The sequence below is a fragment of the Eschrichtius robustus genome, chromosome 1 (genome assembly GCF_028021215.1).
Source record: "Eschrichtius robustus isolate mEscRob2 chromosome 1, mEscRob2.pri, whole genome shotgun sequence".
NCBI lineage: Eukaryota > Metazoa > Chordata > Mammalia > Artiodactyla > Eschrichtiidae > Eschrichtius > Eschrichtius robustus.
Window position 1 is genome coordinate 13,336,657 of NC_090824.1, and position 24,627 is coordinate 13,361,283.

The following is a 24,627-nucleotide window of genomic DNA, read 5'->3' on the forward strand; positions in this document are numbered from 1 at the left end:
TGAAATCTTTAATTTATTAGGAATTAATTTATATATATGTGCGATGTGGGGATCTTATTTTTTTCTCTTTTTATATAGATAACCCAGTTGACTGAACTATTCATTGAATAGTCAGTTAATCCCTTCCCTACAGATTTGAAAAGCAGCTTTGTCATATGCCAAATTCCTATGCATGCTTGTGAGTCTGTTTCTAGGCTCTTCATTCAGTTCTGTTTGTCTGCTTGCCTCTCCCTGAGTCAAAACTGAAAAATCTAAAGGGCCATAGCTTTACGGTATGTCTTTAATCTGGAAAGGTGAGATCTTTCCCCTCTTCACTCTTATCCTGTCATTCTCTCCTTATTTCCCCTGACCTTCCTCCTGCCTCTTCACTGTCTTTGCTATTCTTGGTCTTTTGTTCCTCAGTGTGTATTGAATTTATAAGTTAATTTGGAGAAAACTGTGATCTTTGGGTATTGAATCTAACAACAGAAATTTGCATAAATATTCATATTTTCCCATTTATTTCCTTATCTTTTATGTCTTTCAATAATATTTTCTAATTTTTGTAATGATTTATACATATATTATTAGATTTATTTCTATTAACTTATTTTGTTCCTATTGACAAAAATTAGAATATCTGTTTTTCTTGGCAAAGCATAGGAATGTTGTTGATCTTGTACATAGCAATATTGGTGAATTCATATTAGTTCCACTAATTTGCAGATTCACTTGGATTTTTTATGTAGATTACTATATTAAAAGAAAAATCAGAACTACTATTTGTAAGTAATGATGGCTTTGTATCTTTTTGATTCTCATACTTTTTATTTTGTGTGTGTTTGGGGATGTGTGGTTTGGTTTGGTTTTGTTGCTCTGTCTACTAAGTTTTATATGTATATATCCTTGCTTTTTACTTTAAGGCCATGTGTTTTAGGTTTTAACCATTTAGTATGGTATCTGCTCTAGGTTTTTGATATATAAATTATATTCTTAGTATATTGATATAAGGAAATTCTTATGGTTTTTTCTTTAATCACCTAGTGGTGTGAGTTACATTAATAGGTTTTTTTCTTTTTCAATGTTAAACCATCTTTCAATTCTTGGAATAAACTTTACTTTCTGTGACATATATTTTTAATATATTGCTGGATTTTGTTTGCTAATATTTTATTTAAGATGTTATTGTCTAAGTTGACCTGTAATTTCCCTTTCTAATATTGTATTTGTCTGATTTGGACATCATGATTATACTAACATCATGAAAGTAATTTGGAATAGTTTATATAAGATAGACAGTTCCTCTGAAGGTTTCCTCTGAATGCACTTCTAGCTATGAGGGTGTATTTTTTTCTTTTTTTTTCCCTTCTAGGTGCATATGAGTGGCTTTTCAAATACTGATTTAATTTTTTAAAAATATTTACAGTTATATTCAGGTTTTCAATTTTTTCTTGAGTCAATGTTGGTAAGTTATGTTTTTATAGAAAATGTTATATTTTTGTTTTTAAATTCTTTGGCATCATATTATTCATAGAAGTGCTTTAGTTTTTAATCTGTATTGTAACTGTAGTAATGTTTCCTTTTAAATGACTAATATTACTGATGTGTAACTTTCCTCCTCTTTTCTTGCTCAATTTGCTAGAGATTTGTCCATTTTATTAGTCTTTTTCCAGAAACAGCTTTTATCAAGCCTCTCAATTTTTCTATTTCTTTGATGATCTTCCTTTATTACTTCATTCCTTTTACTTTCTGTTAGTTTCTTTTGTACTCTTCTATTAAACTTTTGAGTTGGACATCCAGCTCACTAATATTTAATCACTCTTTTTTTAATAAAACTGAATTTCTAAGAACAGCTTTAGATGTATCTCGCAAGTTATAATATATAGCATTTTTACTGTTATTTATTGTGGTTTTTTACCTTGGGCCATGAATTATTTAGAAATGGGTTCTTAAGTTTTCATGTATATAGGATTTTTGAGCTATCTTTTTGTAAATGAGTTTTGGTTTTACTGTTGGGACAAGAAAACATATATGGTTTTATTTCTGTGGTTTTTGAGATTTGCTTTGTGACCTATTATTTGGTTAATTTTTGTAAATGTGCCATGAATACTTGAAAAGACTGTATAGTCATTCTCTAACTGTTAGATATCAAATTTTATATATTTTCGTGAACATCATGCATATCTTCCACAGCTTCACCAATTATTTTCCTGCTTGATCAGTCAGTTATAAAAGAGATATGTTAAAGTGCCCACTATGATTGCAGATTTGTCCACTTCTTCTTGGAAATCTCACCATTTTTGCTTTATGTGGTTTAAGGCTCTTCAAAAATCTTTGATTGTGTTAGTCTTGGAATAGTGTTATTTTCTAGTGAAATGTTCCTTTCAGTATTATGTAGTGACCCTGCCTAATTTTAATAATTTTTTTTTGCCTTAAAGTTCATTTTCCTGCTATTAATAAAGATATTCCAGCTTTCTGTTGGTTAATGCTGGTCTGATATATCTTTTTCCATCTCTTTACTTTCAATATTTCTTTGTCATTATGTTTTAGGTGTGCCTTTTGTAAATAACATATAACTGGATTTTGTTTTTGATCCAGAGAGTTTCTATCTTTTAACTGGTGAGTTAAATCTGTATATTATGACTGCTGATACAGTTTTATTTATTTCTCTTATCTTGCTGTGTGTTTCTCTTTATCATAATTTCTCTTTGCTTTTTTCCCCTTCTTTCCTCTCTTCTATTTAAATGATTAAGATTTCTTTATTTCATTTTCCCAGTTGTCTAGAAGTTATATATATTCTATATCTGTTCTTTGAGTGGTTATTACCCTGAAATTTTTAACTTATGCAGGCATACTTTGGAGTTATTGTGGGTTCAGTTTCAGACCACCACAATAAAGCAAGTCACATGAACTTTTTGGTTTCCCAGTGCAGATAAAGGTTATGTCTATGCTAAACTGCAGTCTATTAAGTATGCTATAAATAGCATTATGTCTTTTAAAAAGTACACACCTTAATTTAAAAATACTTTATTGCTAAAAATGCTAACCACCACCTGAGCCTTCAGTGAATCATAATCTTTTAGCTGGTGGAGGATCTTGCCTCGATGTTGGTGGCTGCTGACTGATCAGTGTGGTGGCTGCTGAACGCTGACCTCACTGTGGCCATTTCTTAAAATAAGACAACAGTGAAGTTTGTCTCATCAGTTGACTCTTCCTTTTACAGATGATTTCTCTGTAGCATGCAATGCTGTCTGGTAGCATTTTTACCCAGAATAGAACTTTCAAAACTGGAAACCTCTTAAATCCTGACACTGCTTGATAAACTAAATTTATGTAACGTTCTAAATCCTTTATTGTCATTTCAACAATATTCACAGCATCTTCACCAAGAGTAGATTTCATCCCAAGAAACCACTTTCTTTGCTCATCCCTAAGAAGCAGCTCACCATCTGTTAAAATATTATCATAAAATTGCAGCAATTCAGTCACATCTTCAGGCTCCATTTCTAATTCCAATTCTTTTACTTTTTCTACCATGTCTGCAGATACTTCCTCCACTGAAGTCTTGAACCCCTCAAAGTCCCCCAGGAGAGTTGGAATCAACTTTTTTCACACTCCTGTTAATGTTGGTATTTTAACCGCTTCCCATGAATCACAGATGTTCTCAATGGCATCCAGAATGGTGGATCCTTTCCAGAAAATTTTCAGTTTACTTTGCCCAGATCCATCAAAGGAATCACTTGTCTATGGCACCTATAGCCTTAAATGTATTTCTTAAATAATAAGACTTCAAAGTTGAAATTACTCCTTGATCCATGGGCTGCAGAATGTATGCTGTGTTAGCAGGCATGAAAATAACATTAATCTCATTGTACATCTCCATCAGAGCTGTTGGGTGACAAGGTGCATGGTCAATGAGCAGTAATATTTTGAAAGGAATCTTACTTTCTGAGCAGTAGATCTTAAAACAGTAGGCTTAAAATACTCTATAAACCATGTTATAAGCAGATGTGCTGTCATCTAGGCTTTGTTGTTTCATTTAAAGAGCACAGGCAGAGTAGATTTAGCATAATACTTAATGGTCCTAGGATTTTCAGAATGGTAAATGAGCACTGGCTTCAACTTAAAGTCATCAAATGCATTAGCCCCTAACAAGAGAGTCAGCCTATCCTTTGAAGCTTTGATGCCAGGCACTGACTTCTCCTCTCCAGCTAGGAAAGTCCTAGGTGGCATCTTCTTCCAATAGAAGGCTGTTTTGTCTACACTGAAAATCTGTTGTTTAGTGTAGCCACCTTCATTAATTATCTTAGCTAGATCTTCTGGATACCTTGCTGCAACTTTTATGTCAGCACTTGCTGCTTCACCTTGCACTTTTATGTTACGGACACAGCTTTCCTTAAACCTCCTGAGCCAACCTTTGCTAGCTTCACTTTTGCAGCTTCCTCGTCTCTTTCAGGACTTCATAGAATTGAAGAGAGTTAGGGCCTTGCTCTGGATTAGGCTTTGACTTGAGAGAACGTTGTAGCTGGTTTGATCTATCCAGACTACTAAAACTTTCTCCATATCAGCAATAAGTCTATCTCGCTTTCTTATCATTCATGTGTTCACTGGAGCAGCACTTTTAATTTCCTTCAAGAACTTTTCCTTTGCATTCACAATTTGGCTAACTGTTTGGTGCAAGAGACCTACCTTTTGGCCTTCTTGGCTTTTGACATGCCTTCCTCTCTAAGCTTAGTCATTTTTAGTTTTTGATTTAAAGTGAGAGCTGTGTGACTCTTCCTTTCACTTGAACACTTAAGGGTCATTGTAGGGTTATTAATTGGCCTAATTTCAATATTGTTGTGTCTCAGGGAATAGGTGAGCCCGAGGAAAGGGAGAGAGATGGGGGAACAGCCAGTTGGTGTCAGATCACATACAACATTTATCGATTTAAGTTTGCTGTCTTATATGGGCCCAGTTCATGGCACCCCAAAACAATAACAATAGTAACATCAAAGATTACTGATCACAGGTTAGCACAACAAATATAATAATAATGAAAAAGTTGGAAATACTGCGAGAATTACCAAACTATAACACAGAGACAAGAAGTGAGCAAATGCTGTTGGAAAAAATGGTGCCAATAGACTTGCTTGTCACAGGGTTGCCACAATCTTCAATTTGTGAAAAGCACAATATCTGCGAAACACAGATAAACACACAATAAAGCAAAGCACAGGGCTTCCCTGGTGGCACGGTGGTTGAGAATCTGCCTGCCAGTGCAGGGGACACGGGTTCGAGCCCTGGTCTGGGAAGATCCCACATGCCGCGGAGCAGCTGGGCCCGTGAGCCACAATTACTGAGCCTGCGCATCTGGAGCCTGTGCTCCGCAACGAGAGGCCGCGATAGTGAGAGGCCCGCGCACTGCGATGAAGAGTGGCCCCCGCTTGCCACAACTAGAGAAAGCCCTCCCACAGAAATGAAGACCCAACACAGCCATAAATAAATAAATTTAAAAAAAAAAAAGCAAAGCACAATAAAACGAGGTGTGCCTGTATACCGACTTGACAGAGTCTAAAATTAACAATTATGTCTATGATTGTCATGACCACTACAAGAACATTAGAATGTTTTAGCTTCAGTTATCCATCTCATTTTATATGTTACTGTTACTTATTATTTTAGTCCCATCTTGTGTTATATTTCCCAGATTGATTATTGTGTAATTATTATTTTCATTTTATAAATTCAAACCTTGTTTAGATTTTCTCACATGTTTACCTGTTTTCTCTGCTCACTACTGCTTTTTACATCTTACTCTTTTCTTGTGAGTTCAGTTTATTTCTGAAGTGCATCCTTTATATGTCTTTTTTTTTTTTAACAATGAATTTTTCTTTTTTTAATTTATTTTATTTATTTATTTATGGCTGTGTTGGGTCTTCGTTTCTGTGCGAGGGCTTTCTCTAGTTGCGGCAAGCGGGGGCCTCTCTTCATCGCGGTGCGCGGGCCTCTCACTGTCGCGGCCTCTCTTGTTGCGGAGCACAGGCTCCAGACGCGCAGGCTCAGTAGTTGTGGCTCACGGGCCCAGCTGCTCCGCGGCATGTGGGATCTTCCCAGACCAGGGCTCTAACCCGTGTCCCCTGCATTGGCAGGAAGATTCTCAACCACTGCGCCACCAGGGAAGCCCCTAGATGTCTTTTTAAACAAGGATCAATGAATAGTAAACTCTTTGTCTTAAAATGCCTTTATTTTGCCTTGCATATTCAGTGATAATTTAGCTGGATATGAACATATCTAGGAATGGACTAGGTTTTTGTCTTTGGTATCTTTTTATTGTAAAATAAAACACAAAAACAAAATGAAAATATGGCTTAGTGAGTTATTACTATAAAGCAAACACTCTTATAACCACCACTCAAGTTAAAAAATAGAAATTTGCTACCCATGGAAATATTTTTATTTAGTCTGCTTGGGACTCTCGCAACATTCAGGATAATTTTCTCAAATATGTCGTATACTTCACAGATTCTCTTTAGTTGTGTCTAGTCTGTTTAGTCTGCCTATTTTTATTGTATTTTTTCATTTATACAGTTCTATTGTATTCTCTTTCATATCATTCTAGTCTTTTCTATGCTGCTATATTGTTTTATGGATATTTTCCTTTATGTCTTTCATCTTTTACAACATACTAGGCCTTTTCTAGATTGCTCTTCTAGTATTTCAAGTAATTCTTCTGTTTTGTTTGCACAGTATAGTTCACTAATTTGTAATTTTGAGACTTCAGTGCTTTATCTGTGTGAATCCTGAGGCAGCTAAGTAGTGGGAATTCCTCTAGTTCTGTCATATGTTCCAGAGTGTCACCATGTTGGACCAGATTTTCTCACTTTCCCATACTATGGAGGAAAGAGTAAATTTAGGTCCCAAATCTACAAGAGCCACAAGCCTAGGGATTTGATTCCACAAGAGGAACATTTATTTGTTTGTTTTTAAATCTAGGGCTCAGACAGAAACAAACCTGGGCTACTGGGTGAATTTATTTTTTCTAGACTTTGCTTTCACTGAGGGTTCAGCTTTCTTAGATTCCAAGGTTTACACAAGAGTAGTAATTCCAGTCCACCTCTTTAGAGCCGAGGGCCTCATCTTTTGTCCTTATAAAAGTATTGAAATTCAAGCTTCTGGATTGCTAGGATCTGAAACAACTTCCCTTCCTTTCCTTTGTGCTGCCGCGGCCCAGGTCCTATGGGTACCTCTGGTTTTCAGCATCCTCTTTGTGGCTGGCACCTAGGGATTCCCCTTTCTGTCTTGTGAGCATAGACTTGGATGATTAGCAATGCAATATTTCTTCTTAAAAATCCAACATTTGGATATTTGTTGTGAGATTTGTCAAAATTGAGATGGGAAAAAATACAGAATGGGGGAATAAAAATTTCTTTGGTAATTTTACATTTAACTCACAAATTAATCTATATATCATAAGCAGATAAGATCAAGATAAAACATTGGCAAATAAAAGCTAGGCATGATTTAATCTTGTGTTTATTGAGTAATGCCTGAGGGTTTGGCAATTGAGTTCCTATTTGGATTCTTCCTTAGATGGAAACCAGTTTTTTGTCCAGTGTTACCTGATCTTTCTCTCTAAGGCACAGTGAAGCCTCCTTGATCAGCTGATACTTAAACACAAGAATACTCCGTATTATGTGCCAGGATGGTGCACACACTGCTTTTACTATTTTCACATTCAATTAAATTCTCCTTCACAATCTTTTAACACTGTAGTGTTTAATAAGTAATGTTGCTTATAAAATAGTATGGACTTAACTGCAAAATTGGCTGATTGCCTGTCTCCTTGAGAAAAATATTAATTTTTAATAAATAATAATCATAATAGAGTTTAGCTATGCTATCCTAGCCTTTTTATATCATAGTTCATAACATATTACCTTGAAATCTTTTTTGTCCCCACCAGAGACCTTCCCCTATCATACTTCATCAGTTTGTCTTCTGGGTACAATTATTTGAAAGGCATTCTGCATACATTCTACATCAGTGGTCCCCAACCCCCGGGCCGCTGACGGGTACCTGTCCGCTGCCTGTTAGGAATTGGGCCACACGGCAGGAGGTGAGTGGCGAGTGAGCAAAACTTTATCTGCCGCTCCCCATCGCTCCCCATTGCTTGCATTGCTGCCTAAACCATCCCCCCATTCCCCCCCTTCCCCTGGTCCATGGAAAAATTGTCTTCCATGAAATCGGTCCCTGGTGCTGAAAAGGTTGGGGACCACTGCTCTAGATAACATGCATCTTCCTAGGCAGATAAACACAAATTCAAAAGTTAAAATTGGGGCTATTTTTTACAATAGAAGATAAACTCTTAGAAAATTGAGACTGACACACTAAAAGTTAGAATTCGGAGGGAGTAACACTTCCATTTGGGGCAGAGGAAGAAGAAGCATATACAGAATTGCAAGAGGCTAAAATGGCAATGTTTTAAAATAACAGAGAGACTTAAGAAATACTTTGTCTTTGTTTACTATTATTCCTCAGGGATTGGAACTTCCCAACACTTAAGCTTAATTTTGCCGTCTCTTGGAATTTTTATAAAATAAATAATTATCTCTTAATTATTTATTAACGTAGACACTACCTACGTCCCTCCCTCCTCCCCCCCAAAAAACAGAGAAGCTAAAGTGAATTTTAAAAAAGCTCAGAAATCACACGGAGAAGGTAGAAGAAATATCTTTGAGGACTTAATGTGGTTCTGAGCTTCCTGTAAGTCAAGACAATGGAGAACTGAACTGCATCGTTGCATAGTTCTCATTGTCAGATAAAGAAAAAAAAGAGACATGGAAAGTGGTGGTGACTATCAGATCTTTCCCACAGTAATCAATAAGATCCATATGTTTCTTACCGGTTTTACACTAAACTTATGAATATCTAGTATTTTGAAGAAGGGAGGGTGGATCTTCATGACTTTCAAGTTGTAAAATTTAATCATTATCGCATACTTAAAAGAAAATATGCATTATTCCAAAGTGGCTTGTAACACAGATATGCCTATAAATAGAAATGAAAATTTATATGTACTAAAAAGTCTAGTTTTCTAAATAAATAAAAATCTAGAGAAGCAATAAATCAAAATTTGCGATCTTTTTACTCATAAACCATTTTGGAGAATTATTTTTATTTTCTTTCAATATATCTAAACTTGATTTTGGATATGTTTTAAAGATATCTTTTAAGATGAGATCAGATGACACAGACATAGAAAAGAAACTTATGGTTACCAAAGGGGAAAGGGGGAGGAGGGATAAATTTGGAAGTTGGGGTTAACAGATACATACTACTGTACGTAAAATAGATAAACTACAAGGACCTACTATATAGCACAGGGATCTATATTCAATATCTTGTAATAACCATTATAATGGAAAAGAACCTAAAAAAGAATATACATATGTATATATGTATAACCAAATCACTTTGCTGTATACCTGAAACATTGTGAATCAACTATACTTCAATAAATTAATCAATTTTAACTAAAACAGTTGACTGGAATTCACAAAGAAAGATGAGATCAAATGATAAATACTATGACTTAGCAATTTTTATGTGTTTCTTTATGTCAGCTATATAATGATTTTTGCTTAATATCCTATAAAGGGCTATTGCATAATAAATAGTGTATAAACTAAAAACACTACATATTTAGTTTTATGAAGCTTGGGAATTTTTTTTTTTTTAGATTTTCAAACTATGACCAGGCTTTACTTCATACACATTCTTTTTTGTTTGTTTTGTTTTGTTTTTGATATATATACTTTTTTTTATTGGCGTATAATTGCTTTACAATTTGTGTTAGTTTCTGCTGTAGAACAAAGTGAAGCAGCTATATGTATACATATATCCCCTCCCTCTGGAGCCTCCCTCCCACTCCCCCCATCCCACTAAAAAGTAATTTTGGAGTATTTCTTTTTTAATAATTCATTGAAGCAATGAATGCTTCCTAAGCATTCACATATTTTTTTCAATGTAAACATGTCTAACAAAATGTTTAAAATTATTCATTACTTTTTATACGCAAATTTATATGAAATCAATTTTATTTAGCCTTAATCGTTCCAGTAGTTTGATACAAAATTAGCATTTGGTACTGAAGTGATGAAGCAGAGAGATAATGACATTTGATATATGGTTTATCATAGCTGTTCAATGAGATTATTCTGCCAGGTAACAAGAAAGAAAATTTTCTGCAGATCTAAGCATAACTGGATTATTTCTTTTAGTTTCTAGGGGAATAGTAATCTTTCAATATATATAGTACATAAAAAGAAAGAAGTGAGTCATAAACCATATTAATTTTATTTTTCTTTATATAAAATTATATATTTATTTATGTAAAATTATTGAGCTGTATATATCATAATTAAGTAGTTTTAATACATTTGTTATCACAGGGTTTAAATAAATTCATTACATTCATTATCTCTGGGCTGAACTTTCAGCCAATAAAACTAGGGCCTTCTACCACTTCTATAACATTGCTAGGGTAGTGTTCTTTATGTTTAAAGCTGGTGAATAAAAAGAATGCTTATTTTTCTTGAAACCTTGCTGGTAGAAGAAGAATAAAGTGTAAATTGAAAAGCTTCCTCTAAAATAGTTTTGTAAAATATTTTAATGGCACCAAAGTGCCTTTAAAATTTTAGATATAGCCATATGAATGTACATTGTTAAAGAAGAATTATTTTTCCCCTATTTAATATATCTGCATAACAATTCATATATTTTTTTCTCCTTATTACATTGAGATATGACACAGTTGGTCATTTTTTTAAGTAGTTAATTTTTTAAGATTAATTTTTAGGCTGATATATTAAATTAGCCCTTTTTAAAGTTCTACAAAAGAGAAACAACTGTCTTTAAGAGGCAGTATTTTTTTTAAAAGACAGTTCTCCTCATCATCGCTTAAACCCACCATCGGCAGTGCCAAACTTAAACATGATGGTAAGATTGGAAAAATTCTTTTCATCCTTTTTCATCTTTGGGTTCCCTGTTTCCCTTCTTAGTATTTGATCTTCCTTTCTCCTTCAGGTTTCCCAATGTTTTCCCAATCTTGCCGATCTGGAAATAAAGTCATTCACACTACTAGGACTATTTGCACTTACAAGAACAGTTAAAGAAGTCAGTGATTGAAATATATACACACACAGAAAAAAAGAAGAGCGAATGAGTGGATTCATTAATGGATGGATGGATGGTTGGATGGATGGTTGGACGGACGGACGGATGGAGGATAGTAGAGTTTCAGGGCTTAAAAAGTTTACCCATTTACCTCATACTGTATAGGTGTGTATATATAGGTCTGTCCTGGTGAGAAGAAGGTCTGTCAAGTAGCTTCTACCACTACTTTGCTACGGTGGTGTATCTCAACACTGCCGTGTAGTATTAACTCTCTCTTCTTGTCACTTGTCATACGAGCTTAAAATCAAATCCCTTTTTCTTTGTTTGATTGTTTGTTTAAGGCTGAAAGAGCATATTCCTTTTGTGGAACTATTGAATACATGGCACCAGATATTGTCAGAGGGGGAGATTCAGGACATGACAAGGTATGTTCTATTTTTGACACTTCCTGATATATCTCTATAAAATGTATATTAAGAATCCTAGTTAATAACTTAGGCCCTCTTTTTGGTGTTATCTTCATTTTTTTACCTTTCCTTTGCTTTGTATACACGAACATATTATGATATCTAGTCTTTTGGAGGAAAAAAGATAATGGAAAGGTTAGGACATTCTAGATTTCCCTTTTTTCAGGTTTTGTTGATGAGGATAATATTTTGTTTTATAGAATAACACTCTTGTTAAAGGAAATCTCAAAATCGACTAATTCTTCAAATAATAATTTTTATTTTATTTCCGTTAAAAGTATCATGTCTTGAGCAAAGCATCCGTTGTAACCCTGTTTAAAACAGAAATCACCCTTTGTCTGTTGCGTGTGACCTGGCCTTTTAGAACACACGTGGGCCACAGTACAATGCAGAGGTGTCATGAATGCATAAACACTGCACATTGTCCCCATTGGAGTCATGCTGAATGACTATGGAAGTGCTTATTGGCATTATTGATTTTTGCTAGAAAAACATATGGAAACTATTTCACCTTCAGTCGACAATTTGCTTTGTAAGAGATCCTTAAAAAGGGACTCTCTCATATTTTCTTATTCTCAATTTCTGCTTTTAACTTTGTAGTGATATTGGAAACGTTGTTGATTACCTCTTCAACAGAAAAAACCATTGTGACAATCCTTGGAGAAAGAAAACAATTCTGCATTCAGGATAGTCTAAGTTTGTTTTCCTAAGCCTTCTAAAAAACTCAGTTTTTTCCCTCCTCACTTCCCTTTGTATGTGCAAAATGAAGATTGTAGATGAGGCTTTCTAAGTAGTTATAAAATCTAGGTCACATATTTTTTCTTCCTGTATTAAAGGGTACAGATTTGTTCAGTTCTTTCTTAACACTTTTGCTTTATTAATAACGTTCTCCAAATAAGGAATTCTGACTGTTATTTTGCTCCTCATCTCCCCATCTTCCTCATCCCCTTTCAAAATCTCACATATACAGTAGGAATATCTTTTTTTTTTTTGGCTGCGTGGGGTCTTGGTTTGTGGCATGCGGGATCTTCGCTGAGGCACGTGGGATCATTTGTTGCGGCGCAGGCTCTTCATTGTGGCACACGGGCTCCTCTCTAGTTGTGGCATGTGGGTTTTTTTTTCTCTCTCTAGTTGTGACACAGGCTCCAGAGCGCATGGGCTCTGTAGTTTGCAGCATGTGAGCTCAGTAGTTGTGGCACATGGGCTTAGTTGCCCTGTGGCATGTGGGATCTTAGTTCCCCGACCAGGGATTGAACCCACGTCCCCTGCATTGGAAGGCGGATTCTTCACCACTGGACCACCAGGGAAGTCCCCAGTAGGAATATCTTAACAGTGGAGAATCGGTGGTCTCCTTGCTAACGACTAATCGTGCATTTACGAGCCCTTAGGAGTTCTTCAAGTTTGTGTGGTATTGGTTTCAGTCCGTGACTAGGAATCTGATTATAGATCTGTATTAATTTACGAGCATGGTTCAGATCCAACGTTGTAAGGGTTCTGACTCAGATGGCAGTAAAGCTGCTTGTATAAATAAAAGAATTGAATTACTGATTTAGTTTATATGTTATTGTTATGTATTTTCTTTAAAATAACTCTAGGCTCACAAACTTTACATCATCTCTCTGAAATCTTGGCTCTGAAATTTGGAAGCAGAGAGTTTAAAATTTTAGCACCAGTTAATTTCTCATTGGTGTAAGCTCATGTATCCAACAATTATTGAAATCTTGATTTGCCTAATTGTAAAGGAACTAATTTTCAATATATCAAGATTCTTTAAATTCTGTATAATTTGCTATGCTCTCAGTTCAGGTAACTGCTTTTATAAATTGTTTTCCAACGTAGATCACATTTTATTTTATATGATTTTCAGTCTTTCCATACCTCCCAGAAAGTGAAGACTGCTAGATTTATGTGATTGGTTCCATAAGAGGAATTGATATAGGTGGTTATGAAAAAATAACATCTTTTGATGGGATTTTTTTCATTTTCGTTCTTTGGCTTTAAGAAATTTCATATTTATTGGAGCTGAATAGTTAATAAAAATGCTGATGGGTACGTATTTCCCCCTATCATAAGTCCAAAGATTTTCCTTACTTAAAATTTTAAAAATTTATTTAAAATTTAAAAAATTTTTTGGGGCGTAGGGAAGGATGGATTGGGAGTTTGGGGTTAGCAGATGCAAATTGTTATATATAGAATGGATAAACAACAAGGTCCTACTGTATAGCACAGGGAACTATATTTAATATCCTGTGATAAACCAACTAGAGAAGAATATTAAAAAATTATATATATATATATATATATATATCTGAATCACTTTGCTGTATAGCAGAAATTAACATAACATTGTAAGTCAACCATACTCTAATTAAAAACAAAATTTTTTTTTAATTAACCTAAGTAAAATCATTACTAGTTTAGGAAATAATTGAAACACTTTTAGCAATAGAAACACTTGATTGACTTCTCTATGTTTAAATTCTGTTCTGAGGCTACCTGAATATTTGTCCTCTCAATGTCTTTTTTGCATGTGCTACTTTAATACTCCTTGCACAGGAAGCTGTGTACAAAATCTTTTTGTCAAAATATTGTCAAATATATAGATTTCTTTTGTTCATTTTTCTTTTTTATAAAATAAAATTAGTTAATATTCTAGAAAATGAAATGACTGTTGTTTTCTAGGCAGTTGACTGGTGGAGTTTAGGTGTTCTAATGTATGAATTACTAACTGGAGCATCTCCTTTCACTGTTGATGGAGAGAAGAATTCCCAAGCTGAGATATCTAGGTAAGACCTAACAAAATAAAATAAGTGTATTGTTTTCTCAAAGGAACTGATCAAACTTCTGCAGTTGGGCTGATAGAAAAAATACCTTTTTTAATGGGGTAGACAAAAACGATGTGTAAGTGGTAAATTTCCAATTATGTTCCTGTAGGATATACATATATAACCTTTATATTTCTTTATATTTTATATGCCCAATTAGATCTTAATTTTCGTAGATAGTGTCGTAATTTTTGTGTGCTCCAAAGTACTTAGCATATCGTCTTAACCTAATGTTTATTCGATGGATACTTTTTTCCCACTGTATACATAATGGAATTTCTTTGTGGCTTTAACTTAAAGAAACAGTAGTGATATTTTTCAAATCATGGATATAGGCTCAATAGAAACAAATACCATAAAATCACCCTCTTGTAGGTTATCATAGCATTGTTTTCCTTTCCTTCATAGCAGTTATCACAATTGCAGTGTTAGATTTTTGTTTGTAATTATTTGGTTAATGTCTGTCTGTCCCACTAGATTGTAAGCTCTGTGAGAGCCAGGGGCCTGTCTGGCTTTGATCCTCAGCATTGTGTGCTTAGATGCCAGCACAGTGCTTACCATGCAGAATTCAATGAATGTTCTTGGAATGAAATGAGCTAATGAACAAATAAACGAAGTGTGATAAAACATTGTACTAATTACTAGTTATGTTTTTGTCCTGTTTTTACTTGAATTTTATAACTTTGAGAACAGATTTGACATTAAAAATTAAAAATTGAGACTTCCACTTCTTACCAAGATGGAATAACAGGGACCGGATTTACTTTCCTGCCTGAAACAGTTTTTTAAGTGGGCAAAATATATGAAACCACAGTATGGAAGACATTGAACATCTAGCAGTGAAGCACAGTGAACCCTGAGAGACGGGAAATAAACGAGGTGAGCCCTATGATTGCCCAGCTTACTGCCTTGAGAGAGTATCCAGGCTGCAGTGCAGGGAGGGGAAACACAAGTGGAGCTGAGATGGAAATGACAGTCCAGGAAAGCCAGGGAAGCTGGAGTTTGCAGGGCAGAGTGTTGGAGAGGAGAAAGCTGCAGAGAGAGAGTGAAATTCAGAGCTTTGCCGAAGGTACCCCTCAAATACTATTCAGTTAAGTAGTGATAAGTGCCATGTGTGAGGGAACTACTCAGTATAGTTAAGACGTTATTTCTCTCCAAATTGATCTATAGATTCAGCACAATTAGAATCCCAGCAGGCTTTTTTTTTTTTTTTTTTTAGTAGAAATTGACTCCCTGGGTCTAAATGCATAGGACCTGGGTCTAAATGCATAGAATAGCCAAATCACCTTTGAAAAAGTAGACCAAAGTTGATTTGAAGACTTACAAGCTGCAACAATTAAGACACTGTGGTGTTTGTATCAAAATAGACAAATCATCAGTGAAATAGAATAGAGAGCCCAGAAATAGAACCACACAGATATAGGTAACTGATTTTTTTTTTTTTTTTTTACACAAAGGTGCAGAGTCAGTTTAGTGGAGGAAAGATAGTTTTTCAACAAATCATTCTGGAACAATTGGCTATCATATGGAAAAAAGTGAACTTCAATAAATACTTCACTCTATAGAAAAATTTTAAATGGATCATAGAGCTAAATGTAAAACCTAAAATTATAAAATTTCTGGAAGAAAACATAAAGGAAAATCTTTGTGACCTTGGGTTAGGCAAAAATTTCTTAGATAAGACACAAAAAGTGCGATCTGTAAAAGCAAACATTGATAAATTGAACTTCATCCAAATTAAATACTTCTGCTCTTCGAAAGAAACTGTTAAGAGAATGGAAAGACAAGGCACAGACTGGGGTAAAATTACAAATTATGTCTGATAAAGGACTGGTATGCAGAATATATAAAGAACTCTCAAAACTCAAGGAAAAAAAAAACTCTCCATTTTTTAAAAGGGGCAAAAGATTTGAACAGACAGTTCACCAGAGAAGATCTGTGGGTGGCAAATGAGCACATAAAAAGATGATCAACATCATTAGTCTTTAGGGAAATGCAAATCAAACAACAATGAGATAGCACTATATACTCCCTGGAATGGCTAAAAATAAAGTGACTGACTATATTAGGGTTCTCCAGGGAAACAGAACCAATAGGATATATACACACATATATATAAAAGGAGATTTATTATAAGGAATCAGCTTACACAATTATGACAGCTAAGAAGTCCCACGATCTGCCGTCTGCAAGCTGGAGACCCAGGGAAGCCGTGGTGCAATTCCAGTCCAAGTCCGAAGGCCTCCGAACCAGAGGAGCCCATGGTGCAAATCCCAGCCCAAGGGGAGAAGACCAGTGTTGCAGGTTGAGCAGGCAGGCAGTTAAGGGACTGAACCCTCCCTTCCTCTGCTTCTCTTTCTATTCAGGCCCCCAAGGGATTGGCTGGTGCCCACCCACATTGGGGAGGGGATTCAAATGCTAATCTCATCCAGAAACACCCTCACAGACACACCCAGAAATAATGTTTAATCTCAGCCTGTGGCCCAGTCACGTGACACTTGAAGTTAACCATTACAAGTCCAGCCCCTGTCACCTTGGCAGCCATTTGCATCTCCTTAAACTGTACTTGATCTCCAAATAAAGACAATAAGGTGGTCATTCCACCTAACATGATACAGCTGTCCCAACAACCCACTAACCCCTTCCCCAGAAGAGCACCTAAAGTCCTTGAGTGGTGTAGTGATATCCGCTCTTCTCCTTGAAATCCCATAACTTAAAGACTATGGTATACATTTAAAATACTTAAATACCATGGTATAAAGTCAACACATCTTATCTGATATGATGAAGGAATAAGGGAGGAAGGGAAACAAATACATAATTTATACACACACTTATTCATAGCAAGATAAGGAGGAAATACACATGGCAGTTACCGTCCTCATTTCTATAACTGGTTACGGGGTCATAGCTGGTCTTTGTAACTGCCTTCTTCCACTACCCACTTTGTATTCCCTTTGCCCTCAACAAGTACCTCAGCTCGTGGGGTGATCCAAACCTTCATTCCCGAAGAATATGGGCCATTAATAGTCCTGACTAGATTGAGTTGTAGTTTTTCAATTGACCTTCGTCACAGGTTCTAGTAATGCTCATAGACCCTCTAAGGCATCTCCTGTACTCCAGACATAGTCTTCCTTACTTCCATTGTGGAATAGTAGTCCAACTTCCCTTGATAGTAAGGATCATTCACCCCAGCCAGTGTCGCAACTCCTTTTGCCTGTTGATTCAGAGGCCTGAGCAACCCAAAGTGGCTGGGTGGCAATCTTAATTTCCAGTTCAATGGAATCACTGTTTCGTGTCTTGGAGGAAGCATTATTCCCCCTGGAACTAAGACCTTTAGGCTAGCAGACCATAAAGTCATGCAAACAGAAAGCAAAAATTTTGCTAGTGGGTCACTACGGATAGTAGTAAGTGGTGCCACTCCCATGTCTACCCCTTGATTTCTGGACCCGTGAATCCTGGCTATGGGAGAAACAGCACCATATATTGGATATTGATTCAGAGCATTTCAGCCTTCTGGAGAACCTTGCCGCCCTAGCTTGCACTGTAACTGAGTCTTCGAAAGACCATTCCACCATGATATCAAGCCAGCTTCAGAATGGTGGGGAATATGGTAAGACCAGTGAATTCCATGAGCATGGTCCATTGCTGCACTTCTTTTGCTGTAAAGTGAGTTCCTTGATCAGAAACAGTGCTGTGTGGAATACCATGACAGTGCGTAAGGAATTTTGGCAGTTTGGGCAGAAATATTGCATGCAGGAAAAGCAATCCATATCCATAGTAAGTGTCTTTTCCAATTAGAGTGAAACTCTGTCCCTTCTATAATGTAAACAATCCACTGTAATCAACCTGCCACCAGTAGCTGGCTGATCACCCTGGGAATTGGTGCCATATTGGGCACTCAGTATTGGTCTCCACTGCTGGCAGATTGGGCACTCAGTGGTGGCTGAAGCCAGGTCAGCCTTGGTGAGTAGAAATCCATGTTGCTGAGTCCATGCGTAAGCTCCATCCCTGCCTCCATGAGGCACTCATGAGCCCACTGGGTGATGACAGGGGTGAATGGAGAGAGGCGGATTGGTATCCACGAAACAGATCAGCCTATCCATTGGACTATTAAAATCCTCCTCTGCTCAGGTCACCTTTTGGTGAGCATTCACATAGGACACAAATGTCTTCACATTTTTGCCCATTCAGAGAGGTCTGTCCACATCCCTTGTCCCCAAATATCTTTGTCAACCAGACTTCCTTGTCAGCAGCTTTCCAATCATGTTCCTTCCAAATCCCTGACCATCCAGCCAAACCATTGGCCACAGCCCATTAATTAGTATAAAATTGCATGTTCCAAGCAAAATGAACAACTAGGTGCACTGCTCAAAGTTCTGCCCACCGGGAAGATTTGCTTGCACCTTTGCATATCATGCAAAACCGTCTGTAAACCAAGCCTGAGCCTCCTCTTCCTCTATCAGCTAAGGTAGGGGACTCCCCGTGAGGCCACAGATGCCGGCTGGGAGACAGAAGGCGGTGTGGCAGGAGCGGGGACGTGGGCATTTGGGCCACTTCTTCACGTACATATTTGTGCCTTCAGCGCCTGCTCAGCCCAGTCTTGTGCATGTCACTTGCATTTGATGATGGAGCGTTGCTGTGCACTCCCAACTCTACGGCTTGATGGATCAGATAAATGGGCATCTCAGGTTGCGTGTAACTTGGGGGCCCATAGTTAAATGTTCAGTCTTTGCTAAGGCCACGTAGCAGACGAAGAGCTGTTTCTCACAAGGGGAGTCATTATCCTCAGAAGATGGCAGGGTTTCGCTCCAAAATCCTAAGGGCCTGTGCTTCAGTTCACCTCTAGGAGCTGCCAGAGTCTCCAAACAGCATCCCTGTCTGCCACTTCCAGCACCGCTGATCTGCTGGATCAGAGGAACCAAGTGGCAGAGCAGCTTGCACAGCAGCCTGGACCTGGTGCAGAACCTTCTCTTGTTCTGGACCCCACTCAACAGCAGCTTTTCGGGTCACTTGGTAAATGGGTCGGAGTAACACACCCAAATCAGGAATATGTTGCCTCTCAAATCCCAAGGCCCGCTGGGCACTGTGCCTCGGTAGGAGGCGCCAGCTGCAACAGCTTATCCGTCACCTTGGAAGAGATACCTTGATATGCCCTATACCACTGGACTCCTAGAAATCCACTAGAGGCCCCTGAATGTTAGATTTATTTCCCACCCTCTGACACACAAATGTCTTACCAATAAGTCTAGAGTAGTTGCTACTTCTTGCTCACCAGGTCCAATCAGCATAAAGTCATCAATGTAATGGACCAGCGTGATTATCTATGAAGAAGAAAGGCGACCAAGAGCTTTGTGAACTGAACAATGACACAGGGCTGGAGAACGGATAACCCCTGAGGTAGGACAGTGAGGGTACATTGCTGGCCTTGCTAGCTGAAAGGAACTCTTTTTGGTGGGCCTTATGGACCGGGCTGGAGAAAAAGGCATTTGCCAGATCAATGGCTGCATTCCAGGTACCAGAGCTTGTATTAATTTGCTTAAGCAATGAAACCACAACTGGTACGGCAGCTGTAATTGGAGTCACCACCTGGTTAAATTTACAATAATGCACTGTCATTCTTCAAGAGCCGTCCATCTTCTGCACCGGCCAGGTAGGCGAGTTCAATGGGGATGTGGTGGGAATCACCAATCCTGCATCTTTCAAGTCCTTGCTGGTGGCACTAATCTCGGCAATCCCCCAGGAATGCGGTCTTGCTTTTTGATTTACTATTTTCCTAGGTAGAGGCAGTTCTAATGGCTTCCACTTGGCCTTTCCCACCAGAATTGCCCACACTCCACAGGTCAGGGAACCAATGTGGGGATTCTGCCAGCTGCCAGGTATCTCTGTTCCAATTATGCATTCTTGACCTGGGACACTGACCACAGGATGGGGTCAGGGACCCACCGAATCCACTGTGAGATGGACCTGAGCTAAAACTCCATTAATTACTGGACCTCCGTAAGCCCCTACTCTGGCTGATGGGCCACAGTAATGTTTTGGGTCTCCTGGAATTAGTGTCAGTTCAGAACCAGTGACCAGTAGTCCCCGAAAGGTCTGATGATTTCCTTTCCCCAGTGTACAGTTACTCTGGTAAAAGGCCATGAGTCCCTTTGGGGAAGGCTGGGGGGAAGATTAACAGTACAAATTCTCAGGGTCCTTCCTCAAGGTGACCCACCATCCCCTTTATTCAAGAGGTTGTGGGTATATAAACTGGCTCAAGTGTGGGAATTGATTGAGGGACAGTTGATTGGGGGGAGGCAGGAAAGATGACAAAGGGACACAGTGGAACTTTGGAGGGCATTGGGTATGTCCATTATCTTGATTGTGGGGATGGTTTCACAGGTGTATATATATATATATATATATATATATGTCAGAATTTATCAAGTTGTACACTTTATATGGTGAGTTTATTGTATAATACATCAATTTTACTTCAATAAAACTGCGAAATTTTTTTAGAATGTACCTTTTACAGGACATATTAGGAAGTAAATAATTTCCCACTATTACAGCATATTTTATTTTGAAGCTAAGTGATCAGAAATATTTCTTGTTAAAATCAAATTTAAATCATGCCTATTATTAAAATTCTAGACATGACTTTGCTTATTTTAAATGTGCTTTTTGACAGTTTGAAAATGCCTCAGAATTGTAGGAAACCTTGCCCATAGTCTTGAGAATTCGGGTCCCCTTGCAGGGTCACACCTGTCATGGTGACAAATGAAAGGGCAGACTTAACCTGACAACATTAAATAGTGGCTCCCCTAATTCCCTCTTTCTGATTCCACATACACAAGCAATCTTCTTTTTACAGTTTTCCATTCCACCACAGGTCTGCCTGTAGAGAGACAGTATATTGCTGATCATAATGGCAGGAAAATTCTGAACCAAAAGATGTTCAAATTTAAATTGCCTTTATTGCCTTTAGATCAATTAGTTGGCATTCTGGTTTTAGCAAGAGAAAGAGAGCCTGAATCAGATTGTCTAAAATCTTAAAACTAGAGCAGATTTCTCAAGAATTTAAATAGGATTCTTTCCCTTTAATCAATTAATTATTCACTTTGTCATGTTGTTAATAATTTTGTTTAAAGCTTGGTGTTAACCTATGATTCCATGGTTTTATTGTTTTGTTTTGTTTTCTTGAAATTTACTAACAGTGTAATAGCTGAATTATCCCACATTACTTTTGCCTTTCAAGATAATCATTCTGATTGTCTTTCCTGGTGTAAAATCTTTTATAGTCTGTTCTTTATAAAATATGCACCATTCAGATAAATGTATCATTACCTTGTCCCCAAATGTCTTAAATAGCCAGGACTTTATCTGATCATTGAATTCTTCCATTCCTTAATTATTGTGATCTCCCCTGAACTCTGCATACTTTCTATAGAGTTTATTTGAGATGCATCAGAATAATATATTATCCAAGTAATCTGTTTGCCTGTTGTTTAGGTAGCCTAAAATCAGGACAAGTATGTTTTCTCTGGTTATCAAATTTTAAAATATGATAAGAATTTAGGATGAGACGAGAACTTTCTCCATGGTGTAAGAATCCCTTTATCAGTGTCCCTGACGGTCCTCTCCTTTCTGTCTGAGTGCCATCAGTGAACAGATAACACTGTTGTGTAAGGTATTTTCAAGGAAGCCCCTTCCATCAGAATTTCTCCTCCCGTAAAACAAGCTGAAATTAGTTTCCTCTAACCTCTGCAAGTCAGTTCTGGTCCTGGTCCTGGTCCTGTCCTCTAAAGAACAGAGTAGTTCTGTGGTTTCTTCCAGACATTGCTTTAGGTGTCTGAAGATAGTTTTATCTAGGGTAAACCTTTCTAGTTCTCTTAACTGTTCATGTGAAATGATTTCTAGATTCGTCATTCCTCGGTACCATTCTGAACAAACATCACATTGTCAACATTATAGATTTGAGTGACAGCTCTTTAGCTTTTCTGTGAATCTGTTTCTTATTTTTATTTCATGTATGTAGCATGTGCTTTTCATACACGTATGTTTCCCACCAGCTTTTACTGCCTCTGTGTAGAGCTTCCTCTTTCAGGGTATGCGTTACTGCCACACAGGAAGGTGTCCTCTCAGCCACTGGTATTGCTAGCAGTTCTTCTGCCTCCCCTTCAAGAAGGAAGCTTTTCCTTGCCTGGGGCTGTGTAAACCAGGATAATTAGATTTACCCTCACCTGGGCATCAGGACGTAGAGGTTCTGATTGCAGCTCCTCCATCATCTCCGGCAGGGCTGTTTCTGTCTCACTTTCTCTGCCTTGGAAATTTACAAAATACTTGCCAAGAGATGTTTATTTGGTATTTCATTATCCATCAATAAAGTATACTTTACTAATGTGTTTCATAGTGCTATCCTAAGCATAATGTTATATAAATTCAGCTCTAAGTGTTATAAGAATAATGGTTTAAACAGAGCTGTAGGTGTTGTTTAGGTAGGGGGTTGGCAAACTATGGCCTGCAGGCCAACTCCATCCTGCTGCCTGTTTGTGTGTAGCCTGTGAGCTAAGAATGGTTTTTACATTCTTAAGTGGTTGAAAAACTCAAAAGGTGATCAATATTTTGTGACGTGAAAATTAGATGAAATTTAAATTTCGGTGCCCATCAGTTAAGTTTTATTAGAACACAGAGTACTCATCCATTTACGTATCATGTCTGGCTGCTTTCATGCTGCAGCAGCAGCATTGAATAGTTGCCCCAGAGACCATATAGCTTCCAAAGCCTGAAGAATGTATTGTCTGGCCTTGTATTAGTTACCCATTATCCATTGCTCAGTAACAAATGAGCTCAAAACTTAGTGGCCTAAGACAACATACATTTATTATCTCAGCATTTCTGTAGATCAGGAATCTGGGCACAGCTTAGCTAAGTCCTCCACTTCAAGGTCACTCACAGGCTGCAATCAAGGTGTTGGCTGGGCTTTCAGTATCTCAAGGATCAACTGGGAAAGGATCTGCTTCCAAGTGCATGTGGTTGTTGGCAGGATTCAGTTCCTCTGGGTTGTTGGACTGAGAGCCTCAGTTCCTTGCTGGCTGTTGGCTGAAGACCACCCTCACTTCCTTGCTGTGTGGGCCTTTCCAACATGGCAGCTTCTTCATCAAAGCATGCAAGCTGGGAAGGCAATAGAGAGAGTCTGCTAGGAAGATGGAATGTTTTGTAACCTAATCATGAAAGTGGCATTCTCTCATCTTTGCTGAATAATATTGGTTATAAGAAAGTCACTAGGTCCAGGCAACACGAGGCTGTGAATACAAGGAGACAGTGATCATGGGCATCTTAGAAATCTGCCTACCATGGGCCTTTTACAAAAAAGTTTGCCGACCCCTGGTTTAGGTAAGAATTTATTTGTCCTCGCAACGAGTGTATCTCTTTAAGTAATTATTTTAAAACATTGATTTTGTGTGATGTGCTAATTTAGTCTTCTAAATGCAAAATCAAAAAACAGTAATTCTGTTGTATTTTTCTGTTTTATCCATGTTAATTATTCAGTAACATATTGAATTAGCCCATTTGTATCATTTTACATTTTCTGTTTATTGATGTCTTGCTTTCAGAGTTACATATAGAATAACAACAAGTATCATTATTTCTTAACGCTAAGAAGAGATCAAATTTATTTTTTTCCTTGGCTTTCATATTCTTCTTATGTCTTTATGATGAAATTTTTTTGTCAGCATATTTTATAAAGCCTTCTTAATTCCCCATATGCAATTTGTTTTTTTCTTTTCTTCTCTCTAGGTATTTTTGTATCCAATAGCAGTATCTATATTTCCCAGGTGTTTTTTGACTCGTTACCCCAAATCTATTAATGTTTGTCACAAGAGCTATTCCTCTACCTGTTATTTAACAGGATGCAATTACAGCAGCTTCAGACCGGAGTCCAGTGATGGGAGAGGAGCAGGGTGAAAATGACCCTTCGCTTGGCACCATAATCCTCAGCTTTCCATCTTCCCTCTTAGCATCCTTCCGATCTTTTCACTCCTGCTTCCCTTGCATAACACGTAGCGGGGAGGGCCAAATGGTACTGAATTACTAATTTGCCTCTGAAGCACTCCCTGGGTAGGGAGAGGGTTTGGAGCCCTTCATAAAACATAGGGCTGATCATTCCCGCCGTGGAGAGGGCCCCTCAGAGACGCCGTCAGAGTGGTTGC

General features: G+C 37.4%; 1 protein-coding gene across 1 annotated transcript in view; it reads left to right on the forward strand.

Annotated features, from left to right (window-relative positions):
- The window catches only part of RPS6KA5 (ribosomal protein S6 kinase A5), a 181,555-nt gene that overhangs the window by 126,770 nt on the left and 30,158 nt on the right, over window positions 1-24,627 (forward strand). The window contains exons 6-7 of the mRNA XM_068541532.1: window positions 11,478-11,561; window positions 14,286-14,389. Of these exons, the coding sequence (XP_068397633.1) occupies window positions 11,478-11,561; window positions 14,286-14,389 (188 nt within the window). The remainder of the gene's footprint in view (window positions 1-11,477; window positions 11,562-14,285; window positions 14,390-24,627) is intronic.